Source organism: Gambusia affinis, linkage group LG07 (genome assembly GCF_019740435.1).
Source record: "Gambusia affinis linkage group LG07, SWU_Gaff_1.0, whole genome shotgun sequence".
Classification (NCBI taxonomy): Eukaryota; Metazoa; Chordata; class Actinopteri; order Cyprinodontiformes; family Poeciliidae; genus Gambusia; species Gambusia affinis.
In genome coordinates, this window is record NC_057874.1 from 14,112,068 (window position 1) to 14,126,906 (window position 14,839).

The 14,839-nt window shown below is 40.9% G+C and overlaps 1 protein-coding gene across 3 annotated transcripts; it reads right to left on the minus strand.

The window, feature by feature from the left end:
- Positions 1–896: 896 nt before the first annotated feature.
- dyrk3 (dual specificity tyrosine phosphorylation regulated kinase 3) lies at positions 897–13,138 on the minus strand. 3 transcript variants are annotated; one of them, XM_044122436.1, is made up of 6 exons: positions 13,057–13,138; positions 9,483–9,592; positions 4,367–4,569; positions 3,983–4,277; positions 2,587–3,003; positions 897–1,650 (listed from the first exon to the last, which is right to left on the minus strand). In XM_044122436.1, the coding sequence occupies exons 2-6, from the start codon at positions 9,558–9,560 to the stop codon at positions 919–921; spliced, it is 1,725 nt and encodes a 574-aa protein (XP_043978371.1). In that variant the 5' UTR covers positions 9,561–9,592; positions 13,057–13,138; the 3' UTR covers positions 897–918. The 3 variants fall into 3 exon arrangements, with proteins under 3 accessions (XP_043978371.1, XP_043978369.1, XP_043978370.1); XM_044122434.1 differs by lacking the exon at positions 13,057–13,138 and adding an exon at positions 12,236–13,056; XM_044122435.1 differs by lacking the exon at positions 13,057–13,138 and adding an exon at positions 12,093–12,199.
- Positions 13,139–14,839: the final 1,701 nt, after the last annotated feature.

Sequence of the window (14,839 nt, forward strand, 5' to 3'; positions counted from 1 at the left end):
TTGTTTGATCATTTTGACGGGGTTTCCATGGCTTTGCATTAAAAATCCGAGACATGCATCTGTTCTGTGACTTCAAAAGAAGTTTTCCAGAGAGCGTCACTGAACAAACAGCATCATGAAGACCAAGGACCAAACCAGACGGGTCAGAGAGAAACCCGTTGTGCTAAAAACATCCCCAGCTTGGAGGTTGCAATATGACAAAACGTGAAAAAAAATGTCAAGGCTGTGTGAATATTTTTACAAGGCACTGCAATTTGCAATTATTCCCCACAAATAAAGCCAGTCCTGTTTTGCCTCTTTAAAAATCGTCGTGAGCATAAATTCACATTTGTGTCGCATTTCTCTTTTCCATCAACTTCCGTTGGCCTAGCATACACCTTCTAGCTCTAACCTGATAGGAGTAATCTCTATAGCCCTTTTCAAGCTTTGCACATGTAAAGAGAGAATTCAAAATGGCGGTGTCCTGTGTGAAGTGAGGCAAGTGACAGTGCAGGTGTGCTCGAGTGCGTTTTTGCTACAACACTCATAAGAGATCAAGCAGAGGTTTAAAAACATCTTCTCTTTAACAAATAAAAAGCTGTCCACTCACAAGGAAGATTTCTTTTTTCCCCCCCAAAAAATCATCTAAAAATCAACAGGCTGTAAACTGAAAAATTCACAGCCATTAAAGGAAATCCTCTGTATAAAAACCTCTATGAGATAGTATTATTATTTTTTTGTTCGCTTGTTGTCATGATTTCTCTTTCTTTGTTTTGCTAATGTTAAAACCAGAAACCGAGGTGTCGACACCTCAGTAGAAAAAACAAATAGAAGAACAACCAAATGAGTTCTAAAAACCACGTCCTCCGTGTGGGACTCCTCCTGAGGAGTGGGTGGAACGAGCAGAGATCAGAGGATGCTCTCTCACTTTTTTTTTTATTAGGAGACAAGTTTAGGTAGGACTGTGCGAAGAGGGATGGTCTCCCCTGAATCTCCAATCATGTTGCTCTTGAGTTTGTTGCCGGGAGCCGTTGTGCCTAGGCCCTGTCCGCCCTTCGTCATGATGGAGGGGAAGGAGGAGCTGTGGTGCTCAGGGAGCCGTTTCACGGGCGCCCCTTGGCTCTTCTCTGTCCCAGGGAGGGGCTTGGGAAGCCGGCGGTACAGCCAGGGGTGTCTGAGGGCCTGGCTAGGCGTGAGGCGGGAGGAGGGGTCCCAGTCCAAGCACTTCTTTAGGAAGTCAGTAAAGGTGGGGTCCTCGCAGCCTTTGAGCGCGACGCTCCAATCCTTGCTGCCCGGCGGGCCTCTCATCTTGCCGCGGCGCGAGCGCGACCCTGTCAGCACGGTGGCGCCGGTCGGCAGGGTGCTGACCCCGCAGTAGCGAGGCTGACCCTTGGAATTGATGAAGTTCTTCGCTCTCTTGGCCTGCTCCAGGATCTTCTGTGGGGGCATGCCGAGCAGCTCCATGACGCAGGCCAGCTGGTCACCCTCGTCCTCGCCGGGAAACAGCGGGTAGCCCGTCAGCAGCTCGGCCAGGATGCAGCCGAAGCTCCACATGTCGATGGGAAGGCCGTAGCGCGAGCCGAGGATCACCTCCGGAGCCCGGTAGAAGCGGGACTGAATGTAGGTGTAGACCCGCTGGTGCTCAAAGCAGCTGGAGCCAAAGTCAATCACCTAGCAGAGACACAGGGGGAGGGAGGGAACAAAAAATGTAGGAGTCAGCATCAGGTTGGGAAAAGCTGTAAAAAGTCTTAAAGCTGCCATACAAAAATACTTTTTTATTTTTTTCCATATTTGTTGAAACTGTCACCATGTTGTTCTCAACGCTGTCAATCACGCGCATGTATGCGCGCTCCTCCTCGCCTCCTCTCATCTTTCTCCAAGCTACACTACAGCTACTTCCTGACAGCAGAGCCTGCTTAATGCTCAAGCTAGAGCAGAGCCACTGATGATGGTGGATAATAGTAAGTTGTTTATCTGCCATAAGCACACTGAGCAGCGCGTACACAAGCTTGACTGACAGCACTAAGACACTCCTCCTGGCTCTGATTGGTTGTTTTTGGCCAGAACGGTGCATTTCAATAAGTTTAATCTTTTCACAGATGATCTGTTTCATAACAAACTGTAATGAAACCTGAGACAGTTTTAACAAATATGTAAAAACCTTTAATAAATGGTTTTTACGTACTTCAACTTTATTTCTTAAGAGTGATATCATGGAATTTTATGATTTATTTTATTATAGAATAATACAAATGAGAGGAAAATTTTGTTTACTGCCAGCTGGGTTGCAAAGATTTCTTACATGGATCCAAATATGATTTGCGACATATTTATAAATTTACACACACACAAAAAAAAACAAAGATAAAAAAGAATGTCTTTTGCTCTAATTTAAATTAAATTATAAACTGATGAAATCATGGATGACAAGAAAGAAAACATTAGATAGGCAGATGTGTAAGACAGGGATAAGCCTTGTGTTTCTGTCTGCGACAAGTTATTCAAATCGTTGCAGTGTTTTGGAGAGTGCATAACAAATCATTTAATGACTGACTGAATAAATAATAATCAAAAATCACATCAGCGTGAAGTTGTCAGGAGTGCTACCTTGATGCCGCTGCGGCCCTGCTGTTTGAGCAGGATGTTCTCAGGCTTCAGGTCACAGTGGATGATCCTGTGTCGGTACAGCGCCTCCAGACACTGCAGGATGGAGTGCGCAAACTTCCTGACCAGAGGCAAGCTGAAGCCTTGAAACTTGTTGCGCTTGATGAGCTCATACAGGTTCATGCTGAGCAGCTCAAAGGTCATGCAGATGTGGTTGCGGAAGGTAAAGTTCTCCAGCATGTGCACCACGTTCATGGCGCCGTTGCGGTCCTGCTTGCGCAGGTGCTCCAGGATGCGGATCTCCTCCTGCGCTTGCCGGTGGAAGCGCTTCTCGTTGCGCACCATTTTGAGAGCCAGGTGCTGCTGCAGCTTGTGGTCGTAGACTTTAGCCACTTGTCCAAAGCTACCCTTACCGATGATCTGAGGAGGCAGAGGAAATCATTTTAGATTCACGCCCAAACTAAAATCAACAAGAAGGTTGGATACAGGTCTAAGCCAGAGTTGGGTAGTAATTAATTATATTCACTTGAGTAACTTCTTGGGAAAAAAAAAAAAAGAAGTACTTTTAGGAGTATTTCTACTATGCTGTAGCAGAAATACTCTATTACAGTGTAGAGTAGTACACTGTACTTTTTACTTTTCCTTCAATAACTTTATTATGAAGTATGGCTATTTTTACTTTAATAAAATGTCTGGATACTCAACGCACTGCAAGTAACTTCACTGGAGAAAGAACAAGCTTGTTTTAACCAAAAAAATAATAATAATTAAAAGTCACCAGACACAAACACAGACCTGCAGTTTAATTAGTGTTTTATTGAAAGAAATTGGTATTTTTTAAATTATGTTATTTACATGAATTATTGTCAATTTGGTCTTTAAAATAACCACAATTTTTTATTAATGTAAATTCAAAGTTTTGAATGACTGAATGTCTGATAAGTTACTCAGCATTTTTACCAGATACTTTTTTACTGTTAATTGAGTAATTTCTTGGAAGGCTACTTTTCAGTTCACTTGAGTAAGAATATGTTGTAGTAGCGATCTACCCACCTCTGGTCTAAGCCCTCTTTAGCGCCCTAACCATTCCCTAACTAATAGTTTGTATCACCAAATGAAATAAATGGCACCATTTTCTGAGTTGCAACCATATCAGAAGTGACAGTATTTGCCTTATTTGTAATGTACTAGGGAAACTCCAGGTGAAAATGGGCGTGGTCTAGGCTAACAGCTACAGAGTCATCCAAGCATGAGACGAGATCAAGTTTTGTAGATGTGACTAATGCTGGAGGGAAGCTGCTAATCTTAGGCTTAGTGTGCGCTAGTTAGTGTTTTTATTTTAAAGCAAAATTCAAGTGCGTAATGCAGTCTTGGACCCAAAAACGTTCATTTAAGTTACCTTCAGGAACTCATATCTGTACGCCAGGTGGTCATGAGGAACATGAATGTAGCCACCCTGCTCGTCGTCGTAGCCGCAGTTGTTGTTTCCGCCGGGAACGACGGGCCTTTTCCTCGCGTTGGGTCCCACGAAGTAGATATCTGGGTATGCCTGGATCTCTGTGTGCTCCAGGGAGGTCAGCTGGGACCGGTAGAGTCTCAGAGCCTGCTCGGGACTGAGGGTGTTGACGAGTTTGCTGCCGTTTCCAGCTCCTTGTGAGCCAGACGATTCACTGGAGCCCTTGCTGGAGTCAGAGCTGAGGCAAATAAACGAGACAGGTAAAAACGCTGAGCCTTTTTTTTTTTTTTGAGGGTGCATTTTATAACTGGAGTGTAGTTTCCTCACCTGTCCGCACTGTGGTCCTTGGACAGGCCGGAGACGGTGGTTTTGGAGGGCGTCTGCACAGTGCTCCCAGTGTTCTGCATGACAGCGGTGGTTACAGCGTTGATTTTCCGGTTATTGGTTGAGTCTTCATACAGGTACTTGACCTTCAGCTGGCCACCTCGCACACTCATTTGATCCCTCATTACAACCTTGTTACCAACAACCTGTAAGCAAAAAAAATAAAATAAACTGTTACATGTTAATAAATGCAAAAGGGCTGGAAAAAAAACAACAACAAACATCTCTGATTCTCTTTAATTTCAAAAGGAACAAAGACAACATGATCATACTGTAAATGTTGAATAATAATTTATGTGATAAGTAGAGGGTGATGTATTCATTTTAATGTGACCAAACCCAAATTCAAAAGAGAAAAAACAGATGTGAATAAAAACAGAGAGCTTAGCATATAGTAGAACTAAGCCAGGTGTTGATGAAGAAGAGCAGAAATATAAACACCAGACTTTTGAGTCGAGTGTTTAAAGCCAAGCAGCCTTGCTGAAGCTTGTAGCTGGTAAACTGGCAAGACCGGATCTGGATCCAGTCCGACTGAAAACTCTCCAAAGTGACAAACTCCAACACCTCACTGACAAACATGCAAATGAACTAAGCCACACCCACCTCTGTGTCTACGGGTTTTTAACATTTACAGCTAACTTATACAAATATTTATACCCCCTTAGCCTTTTCATGGAAAACCAGGAACTTAAATGTGTTTTGGGGGATTTTAAACGGTGGATGAACACAAAGTATTACGTAGATGGTGAATGTGGCGAAGCAACAACTTTGTGGAACGAACATTTTTCTTTGATGACAGCTACTCATGCCTTGCGACTTTTCTCTATCAGATTACATTCTTCTTAAACAAAGGCCAAGCCAAGGCATTAATTCTGAAGTCTTGACTTTGACTCGGCCGTAGGGTTGGTTGATATGGACTTGGAAGTTTTATCATAGTAGTTTGCAGCACTACTGTGATAATGATAAAAGGTAACTGTATGGCTGTGTGTCGCAGCTATTTTAGCCCCACAAAGTCAAATGCTGCTCTTCGAAAACTTTCCCATTTGTATCAAGCTTCTTTTGGGACGTCTGTTGCATAAGGAAGTGTAATTTACATCAATAAACTGCAGGTTGTAACTGACATTTCATAATTTGTTCAACTTTATTGATATTTATTGATGTTTTTATTGAATAAAAAGTGGAGAAAATATTAAAAACCAACAATCCCAGCGGCATGGGGAGTTTTGAAGGTTTCAAGCATGATTTACTGGAACTTATCATGACAATAAATAAAAGAATACTATATAGTATAAGACATCTATAAATAATAAACTACATGACAAACGCCCACCCACACTAGACCATCATGACACATGAATACTCTGTAATCTAATCCTACTTAAATGTAGGTCTGGGTAGACTTTCCTCCAGGGTTGCTCTGTTTTTTGTTTCTATCCATTTCTGAGCAGCTTCCCACTATCCATACTGAAGAAACGTATCCTCACAGTTATTTCTGTGACACTGTATTTCACTTAGGAGTGAAAGATTGAGGGTGGATGAACTTTGCAACTTTCTTGGTCATTCACATGGAGGTGTTTTGGCTGTACCCTTACCAGATGTCACAAAGAGGGCGCAAAGACTTTTTATGCAATGTAGTCAAACACTGTCAGCAACCTCAAAGCACTACAGCCACATGTAACTCATAAAGTTCAGTATTTAACTCCTTGAGGTAATCATGATGTTTCTATTAGACTAAGACCTCCAGCGTCGACTGTCTCTGTGTTAGGACAAAGACAAGATTCTGTCAACAACAACAGAGATTGCATGTGTATATAGATCAAAATATCACACTACATACTCATAGACTTGTAAAGAGAGATATCTGTGGTTGTTCAAAGGAAGAGTAGGGCTATAAAGTCTAAAAAAAGGTCTTGAGTCTTTCCAGTAAAGCATTTCCTTCTGGCAACACCAGGAATTCCTTCTTCCACGCTGTCTGACCTTCTTCTTTCTCACCAGCGGAAAAACCCTCCACAAGATTATGGAGCACAGAGGAAATAATAGTCATTAAAGTCAGATTACGCTCCCAAACTATAGAAGAAATGTAGCTATAAAGACAAAAATGAGAGTCGGGCTGACTTTTCTTTCAAATTTGAAAAGTTCGTCTTCTAATCGCCAAGTGATTTTTTTTTTTTTTTTGGGGAGGAGGAAACAGTCTTTCCTCGACGCTGAAATGACTGAAACCGCGCTAATCTACAGAGACAACAAAATTTAAAAGATTTAAAAGAGGGTGCCGACACGTTCCCTTGAAAGAGGACTCAGTCAGGAGTGTGTTTATGTTGTAAGTTTGAGTCCCTAAAATAGACGAGGTATGCAGGATTGGTTTCCATACATGTAGCTGTATAGTCTGAACTTATGACAAGCCTTTCTGCTGAAGCAGTGTCTCACGCAGCTGTTCTGCAGTCACAGTGAATGTCATCGATCGCGCCCCCTTTGCTTTTTTTTTATGCTCAGGCAAACACGTGCAAGCTCGTGTATATATATATATATATATATAAAAAAATAATCGAGGGTTCATGCACGTGCTGCAGTATAATGGATTACCAGCTGACCGGGCCGTGGGTGTTACAAACAACATAAATCGTTTTGATGCGCGGACAAAAATGGAAACAGGAAGCAGATTTCTACCGCAGGTACTATTGAGGGTAATGCGAGTTGTGTGCGAAACTGTAGTCTCCGACAGATGGAGGAGAGCTTATCACTGAGCTGTCAGAAACACCTCAGAGCGCTTTTGATTTTGCTCCTGAGCGCACACGGGTTTCCGTCTTATGTAGCACCTAAAAACACAGCAAACTTCGGTCACAATCGGCTTTAAACTGGATCCACGTTTTCCGTTCAGAACTGAGTTCTCTTCCAAATTCACATTTCAAGACTTTCACCATTTTTCAAAGCATTCTGTTAATTCGGGAAGAAAACGTGAACCTGATCTGTCCTGTGTTGCATAATTGTGAATATTTTTGTTTAATTTTAAATGTTTGATATTAAACAAACAGATGAGCCAAAGAAATTAAAAGAGTCCAAAAAAAATGAGACGTCATTACTTGCAAGTTTTACACATCAATCAACAGCTTTCTTCGGCCTCTCGCTCAGCTCTACACTCAGGAAAATCTGGTTTGTTTTTATCAGCTTGTGATACATTTAATTTGTCTGTAAAAGCCAAAAGTATTTTTGGAAAAATTTATGTTTATCACCAATTACAACAATAAACTGAACTTGTTCAATTTCCCCCTTAAACCAATAGAATCTGCTTACAAAGCCATTAAATGTTTGCAAAAGCAGGGACAGTTCAGCATTTTCCATCAAATCCAATTTTATAATTTTCCATTAAGCTCCTCTCTGAGCACTTTCGAACTGGGACGAGCTCCTGTCAGTCACGCTGAGCAGACCTCTGCGAGCGCTGCCAAAAAAAAACAACAAAAAACAACAAAAAAAAAACACTAAAGGAAGAAAAGTCGGACTAGAATAGAAAACTAGGCCTAACCTCTGAGCGAGCTCACCGACATACACGAACATAACAAGAGAGGGAGGGAGGATGTTGATCGGTGATTTGGTTTGTGGGTCACATTTTCAAGTCCAATAAATCTCTACAATGTATCAAACCAGCCTTTTTTTTTGCTGGAATGTGGAAAACAGAGCATGCATTTTTTGCTGACGGGGATATTTAGAGAGGGGAACAGAGACAATATATGTTTTATGTCGTTTTATAGAATCAGATAGATTGCATTCTATAATGTGCATTAACACGTGTAGAAACTGCAGAATAAATCAGAGTGAAACTGGTTCCTCAGTCACGCAATCGGCATCAGCAGATGAAGAGTTTAACTAGTAGTCAGATTCTGGTAGTTATCTAGTTATCTCCCTGGAACTCTCTCTCATTTTGCAACATTAAACCTTGTTGTGGAAATTTTCCTTTAACAAAGAGTGAGGCAAAACTGTTTCAAGAACCAGAGAAAGAATATATTCTTAATTGGTATTTATTCCCACTACAGCCTGCAAACCTTAATTTACCAAACTTTAATTTATTTTATTGGGATTTGTGTTATAGAGCCACGCATTCAGGCTCAATGAGTCAACACAATAAAGACATTTTTGTAAAATTAAAACTGCAAATTTCTTAGGATGTTTTATGGCTTTCTGTAAATAATCAATTTTCCCTTGCCACTGTTCAATTCTGACAAGATTTGAGTTTATGTCCAATAGTTGTGCTGTCAACAGAATCCCCTACATGAGCAGTGGATCTCTGCAGTTCCTCCAGAGCTACCCCAAAGGCCTCTAAGCTGCTTCTCTGATTAATTTTGCCATGTTCTGGCCTGTCGGTTTAAGTAGACGGTCATTTCTTGGTAGTTTTGAAGTTGTACTGCATACTTTAACAGTTCTGTGTGAAAATACACACTGCTTGCCTCTATTTACCAATTGTATGACTTCTGAAAGTTACTGCTTCCACTGCAGTGGTGAGTAAAAGGGTATAAATATAAATGCACTTCACAAATATGCAACTTTGTGTTTGTTCTATTACATTAAAAAATGTGTTTGTTGTTGTATTGCGACAAACTGCGAAAGAGTTCAAGGGGCATGCATAGTTTTGCTCTGTACACAGTGTGCATCTGCCTTCCCTGCACTATTAAACTGACAAAATAAATAACTGCTGCTGGATCTCTGGGGGACACTCACTCTGCACGTTTCACTGTGACACAGAGATCCTCCGCATTAATCATTTTCATTTGTCTCCAGGAAACGAATCAATATTACTCACATGATCACAGCTTCCTCACTGAGGGGCATAAAACTGACCGCGGTAAAAATACTGGAGAGAAGGAAGGAGATAAGCTTCCCTAATCGACACAGAAAAAACAGGGGGAAGAGGGAGGAGCGGCACAAAGACGAACAGAAACAGGGCAGACTGTAGGGGATGTCTCTCTGAGGAACAGGATGTCTCAAGACAGAGAGACATCCTGAGCCTCGGCACAGGAAACGAGCTTTAACTAGCTCCGAGCTCTTTTGTGTTTTTCTGTGCACTACTCACTGTGTGCTTGGGCATCGGGGGCAGTCCAGAAGGGCTGTTTGCATCTGCTTCGTCTTTCAGAATGTGGTCTGTTCTCATGTAGGAGTCGTACAGGCCGTCACCATGGCGCGCTGCGGTGGACAAAAGTGACCAAACAGATCAGTGCGACGGCAGCGGCCCCTTAACATCTGCAACACTCAAGGATAAAGATGTGATAAGAGGTAATAATTGTATTCTACACGGGCAAAGTCCCATTGATTAGCTCATAAGTCTTCTGGACAGCTCAAAAATAAAACAATTACCTTATCACTAAAATAAAGGAGTTGACAAATCCCTTCAGCTAACCTCAGCAGGGCTCCCTCCTCCTGTGGAGTGAACGCTGCCTGCTACAAGATCCCAGCACATGTTTATAGTGAAAAGGCCATTATTAGCAGGTACACCATTGTATCTATTGTGTGCCATACATTGTATCCGAGCCCAGGGCTCTGACCTGAACAGCTTAGATAAGGCTTAGGGTCCCAGATCGCTAGCGCTGCAAGTGGTATTATTGGCCTAATGGGGGTAACAGATGCCTCAGTGACGACAGCATCTTTCCATCTGTCCATCCGGCCAAATCTTTTAAGGCCCACACCAGGTGTGCTTGGGAGTTCTAGATAGATAAATGGATGGATGCGTAGGCTTGCCATTCAATAAGTGCTGAGTTTTGTGCTCACCTCTGTGGCTTCGAGCCAGACACCTAGAGTAACCCGAGATCATACAGGAGGGAGGACAAGGCGACGAGAAACGGGTTTGGGAAGGCAGTTACCGAAATGGCAAGCCACCATCAGCCGGCTGTTTATGCCAACAGTCATCTAAGCTCCTACACTTGCCGTTGGTTCCGCAGAAGAAAGGCGAGAGGAAAATCTGTGTAAATGTGAAACTACCACCCCTCGCTTGGACAAAAAGCTTTCAGTTTTGGCCCGTTTGATCTTCTAACCGACTGGGCCTTGAGAATGTTGTAATCATATGCAGATGCGTCAGAGGGCCCACGTCCCTCATGCAACTCCGTCAAAGGACCGGCTTCTGAACAGATTAGGCCTGCTGCTTGGATACAGACGCATTAAACCTGCACAGCACAGCAACCAGCCGCATTAAAGCCACGCACACAAAATATTAGGCAAGTGTGTGCTCCATTAGCCTTCTGCAAACTCCTAATTACTCAGCAGGAAGTCGACAACTTCTGTAGATGACCTGACTTACTTGTTCGCACAAAGAAATTGTTGTTTTTTTGTCCGACCAAAAATTCCTCCAATAGTGGAAATATCTTTGAGTTGCTCCATAAACTCAAAGATATCAGGTTGGTCAAGCTAATTCTCAGCTTGACCAACCCAAATCGGTGACTAGATGGTCAGAAACTGAAAAATTCTATCTTTTTGAAATCAGTGAACACAACATACCAAAATACATGCTTCGGTGTGAGAGTTGTTATGGAGTGAAGACACTTGGCCAAGAAGAAAAAGAGTTGCAGAAAGCCATTTAAAAAAGGTACATTTATAGAAACCAAACAGTTATTTAAACTGTGCATACTCACTAGCTAGATAGGCAACAAGAACAAATTTAACTTTGTCATTTTGTATTTCTAAAGTTTTGGTCATTTCAACATTTTCAGGTCAAAAAAACAAGCTCTCTGCCTCAGGACCTCAGTCCACACTTGTCTCAAGGACATTTAATCAATTCCATCCTTGTGAGCTTTCAACCCCTGTCTGTCATGGCCCAGGGTTAGGGTTAGGGTCAGGAATAGGGAAATACTGTTAACTTTTTGGAAATCTCAAGCCCTGTTCACACTGATCCAGATTTCCAGATGTTTTCTGCTGCGTCTATCAAACGCAATAAAATGAGGAATTAGAATACGTTTAAAAAGAAAACTTCTTTCTTAGGTTGAGATTTTTAAAAACACAATTCGGACCTCCATATGAGATAACTAGAACTGATGCCATCACTTCCTGAGCTTGATTTTTTCCCTCAAAGGATAAGAACTCCTATAGGAGAAATTAATGTGCCAAATGCTATCATTAGTCATTTTAAATGCAAAAGGAAAAGAAATACTAGTGAATTTGGATTTAACTTGCCTTTGTCTTAAAATCTTAAAGTTCATAAATCATCAACTGGTGCATATCTAACTTTAAAAACCTGGAGAATGTAAATCAATACATCTGTAAAGCATTCGTAGGAATCAAAAGGTAGCGACAGTCAAGTAAACAAACACAGCAGTTAATTTATCATAAAACATGTAAGTGGGGCTGTAAGTGCTGTAAAGTCAGATTTTTTGCTTCCTGGTAACTCTGAACAGTGCCTCTATAGACAGAATAAACCGTCTATTTCCTGGTACACATAACAATAAACCCGCAGTCAACACACTAAAATAATAACTATCGTGATATGACCCGAACAAATTCCAAATAAAGCTAATAATACGACTATAAACAGAAGAAGGGCTTACAGGACAGATGTAAAATCAACGCAGTACTTCATGGACTGTCTACCAACAACATACAACATTTTAAGAGGTCTTAAAATTGATAATCACCACAAAGCATATTAACGACCCGCATCACAACACAGAAAAAAACATTTAAAAGAAGGAAAACTGACCAAGCTCATAATTAAAGTCGCTTTTGGTGGAGGATGTTTCGTTGACAACCCCAAAAAAGATGGAAACTCGTACATGAAGCGACCAAAATTAACGTTTTCAAAAACAAACAAAAGCAAACGATAGAAAGAACTGTTGTGGTTACCTGTTGCTATCGGGGCTTCTGGTTTTCTGCTTATTATCATCATATTTGCTATTAAAACGTGATTCCAGCATCCAAAGAGACAAAAAAACTGATGGAAAAAAGAAAAGCGTCCACACCGTTTTCACCTAGCAAACTCAGCTAATAGCATCTAAAAACTTTGTTTTAAAGTCTTTTTTTTGTGTTTGAAACACTCCCCGCTTTAGTTTTAGGTTAAATTCGAGTTGTTGTTGTTGTTTTTTTTTCTTTCTGGGGGTTTTACTTTTTCTCTTTATTCTGGATTTAACAGTGACCCGGCTTTATTAAAACCACAGATTGCTGTATTTATACTTCTGGCTAACATTAGCCTCGCCTGCAGTCTGGAAAGACTTCAACAGGCAGTGGGGGTCGTTACCCGCAGCTAGCCAGCCCAGCTAGCTCTCAAAGCAGCCACAAAAACACCCGTCCGGACCGAAGCCGCTCCCTCCGTTGAAAACAGTTTGAGTCCGAATATCACAGCTGGCTGTCTTGGCCCTCGTACCCCTCGCCTTTCTCTGACAGGACAATGAGTCTGTCCAGAGCACCATTCCCGTCCCGGTTAGCTGACTCGGTAGTTAGCAAACAGCGATGCTGTCACTCGCTGAGCCCCCCAGAGATTCGTCCTGTTTTGGGACAGCTCAGAGCTGTTTCACTCTTCCTCAGTGGAAGCTAGCCAACTGATCAGGCGAGCAAGAGCCGCACAGAAGCTCCATGTCCGCAACAGAAAACAAGCGGAGAGTCCTCTTCGCGTAAAGCTTCAGCCGAAGTCAGTGCTGTTAAATCCCTCTTGAGCGTGGCGAGAGTACCTTATTCTGAGCTGTGTGTTGTTGCTAAGGGCGTCTTCAGTGAGCCTAGAGACAGCAGGGAAACTGAGGGAGGGAGCAGGGCGGCGCTTAGCCAGGAAGGCTGAAAGGACGCAGACAGGGCGCCCCCTAGCGCTTACTCGTGCGCTACAGATGAACTTTGGGCTATTTGTCGATTCTATATGTTATCACAAAATTCAACTGCACCGTATTTCTTTGAAGCATTTAAATACATCAAGCAAAAATTAGCATAATCTATAGGATAGTCATCTGCACAATTAGTGGCGATGTGTTAGTATTTTATTTGGCAATGTGTATCCATCGTCTTGTCATAATAACAAATTTTGTTGGACAATAATTGTCCTAAACGTTATTGCGATAAATGATAATAATATTGTTTTAAGACCGTTTTGAAGTAATATATCATGGCATAATAGAACAATTTCGCTCTCTAAAAGACCAATAAACTTTGATTTTGTTTATAACACTCAACACTAGGCTCACCCATGACTACATTTATGCAGAAACTGACACTTTTATCAAAATGATTAACATATTAAAAAAATCAGGTACTGACAGTCTGTGTAAATATTGTAATAAACAATTCAGAAAGTAACCAAGGAAATAGGTTTAACAGCTACATATTTAACTTCTGTGTGTGTAGTTGCCAATCAGAAGATTGTGACTAATATGTTCATGACATTGTCTTCAAGATGCCACATGTTTTCTTATAGTCTGAATTTGTAAAAAACCTACAGCAATTCTATTTTCTCTTCATTGCCAAATGAAAAATCTGAAAGAGCATTTAAAATGGATAGTTCAGGGTTTTTTCAAGTGAGTCTAAAAAAACAATATAAATCAGTTTACATCATTCAGGAACAATTAAGATTGTGTCTGTGTCTGAAGCTAACAGCTAGTCCAAGAGCAGGCTGCCCAAAGTTGTCTTCCACCTAAAAACCCAAATTTAAAATAACATCAGCAGTTTATCTATGCACTTTTATTACTTATCCTTAAGCTCTTGTCGTGTTTGCCATTATTTAACCAGATACGGATAACTAGTTGGAGTTATCAATTATCTTCCTGTGGGAAACTTGTACCATACTTGTTCATGGTGTATTTCTAATATAAAAGTAAACTTATGTAAAAATCCTAAATATTACAGCAATTTAAGCACACAGAATTGTATTGATTTCTACACTCTCTTAGTTCACTTAAGAATAGAAAGGACGTGTCTAATCAGAATTGCTTTACATGTTCCGCTCTCACTATGTGTGGAAATAACCATACAAGGCAAACATCACAATAACATAAATATTTCTAAATCTCTTTTTGTCATGTTCTATTTGCTTTATAATATAGAAGACTTCTTTCTTGGCATCTCTTAGTTAGCTTGAGCCACTGGGATCAACTAATCTAAATCAATAGTAAATCAAGATGCCCAGGTGATTGCCAACTAGAGGGAAGATATTGACTTCCAACAGCTATTTATCAAGATTTAATTTACAGAAATCATTACCTATCCATTTAATATTTTAAATGCTAAGAGCAACATTTATAAAAAAAAAAAAATTAAACGCATTTTTAAAAAAATATTTTTTTTTGTTCTGCAAAATTAGCTCAGCCTTTTCTGTTTGTCAGAACAAAGAGTAAAGAAAAGCAGCGTTTATGTTGTTAAATATTTAAAGCATATGTTTTTTGCAGAACTTGTTAATAGGGCCACACTTTGCTAACGGTCATTCACTCCAAATACCCTATGAGGGAAACTGCGAACTGAAACTTGAGAAGT

Coding starts and splice junctions, on each gene's coding strand:
- dyrk3 (XM_044122434.1), bottom strand. CDS start 12,278: ATGATGATAATAAGCAGAAAACCAGAAGCCCCGATAGCAACAG. Junction 4,570..9,482: donor CCCCGATGCCCAAGCACACA/GTGAGTAGTGCA, acceptor TTTTGCTTACAG/GTTGTTGGTAACAAGGTTGT. Junction 3,004..3,982: donor ACAGATATGAGTTCCTGAAG/GTAACTTAAATG, acceptor CTGCCTCCTCAG/ATCATCGGTAAGGGTAGCTT.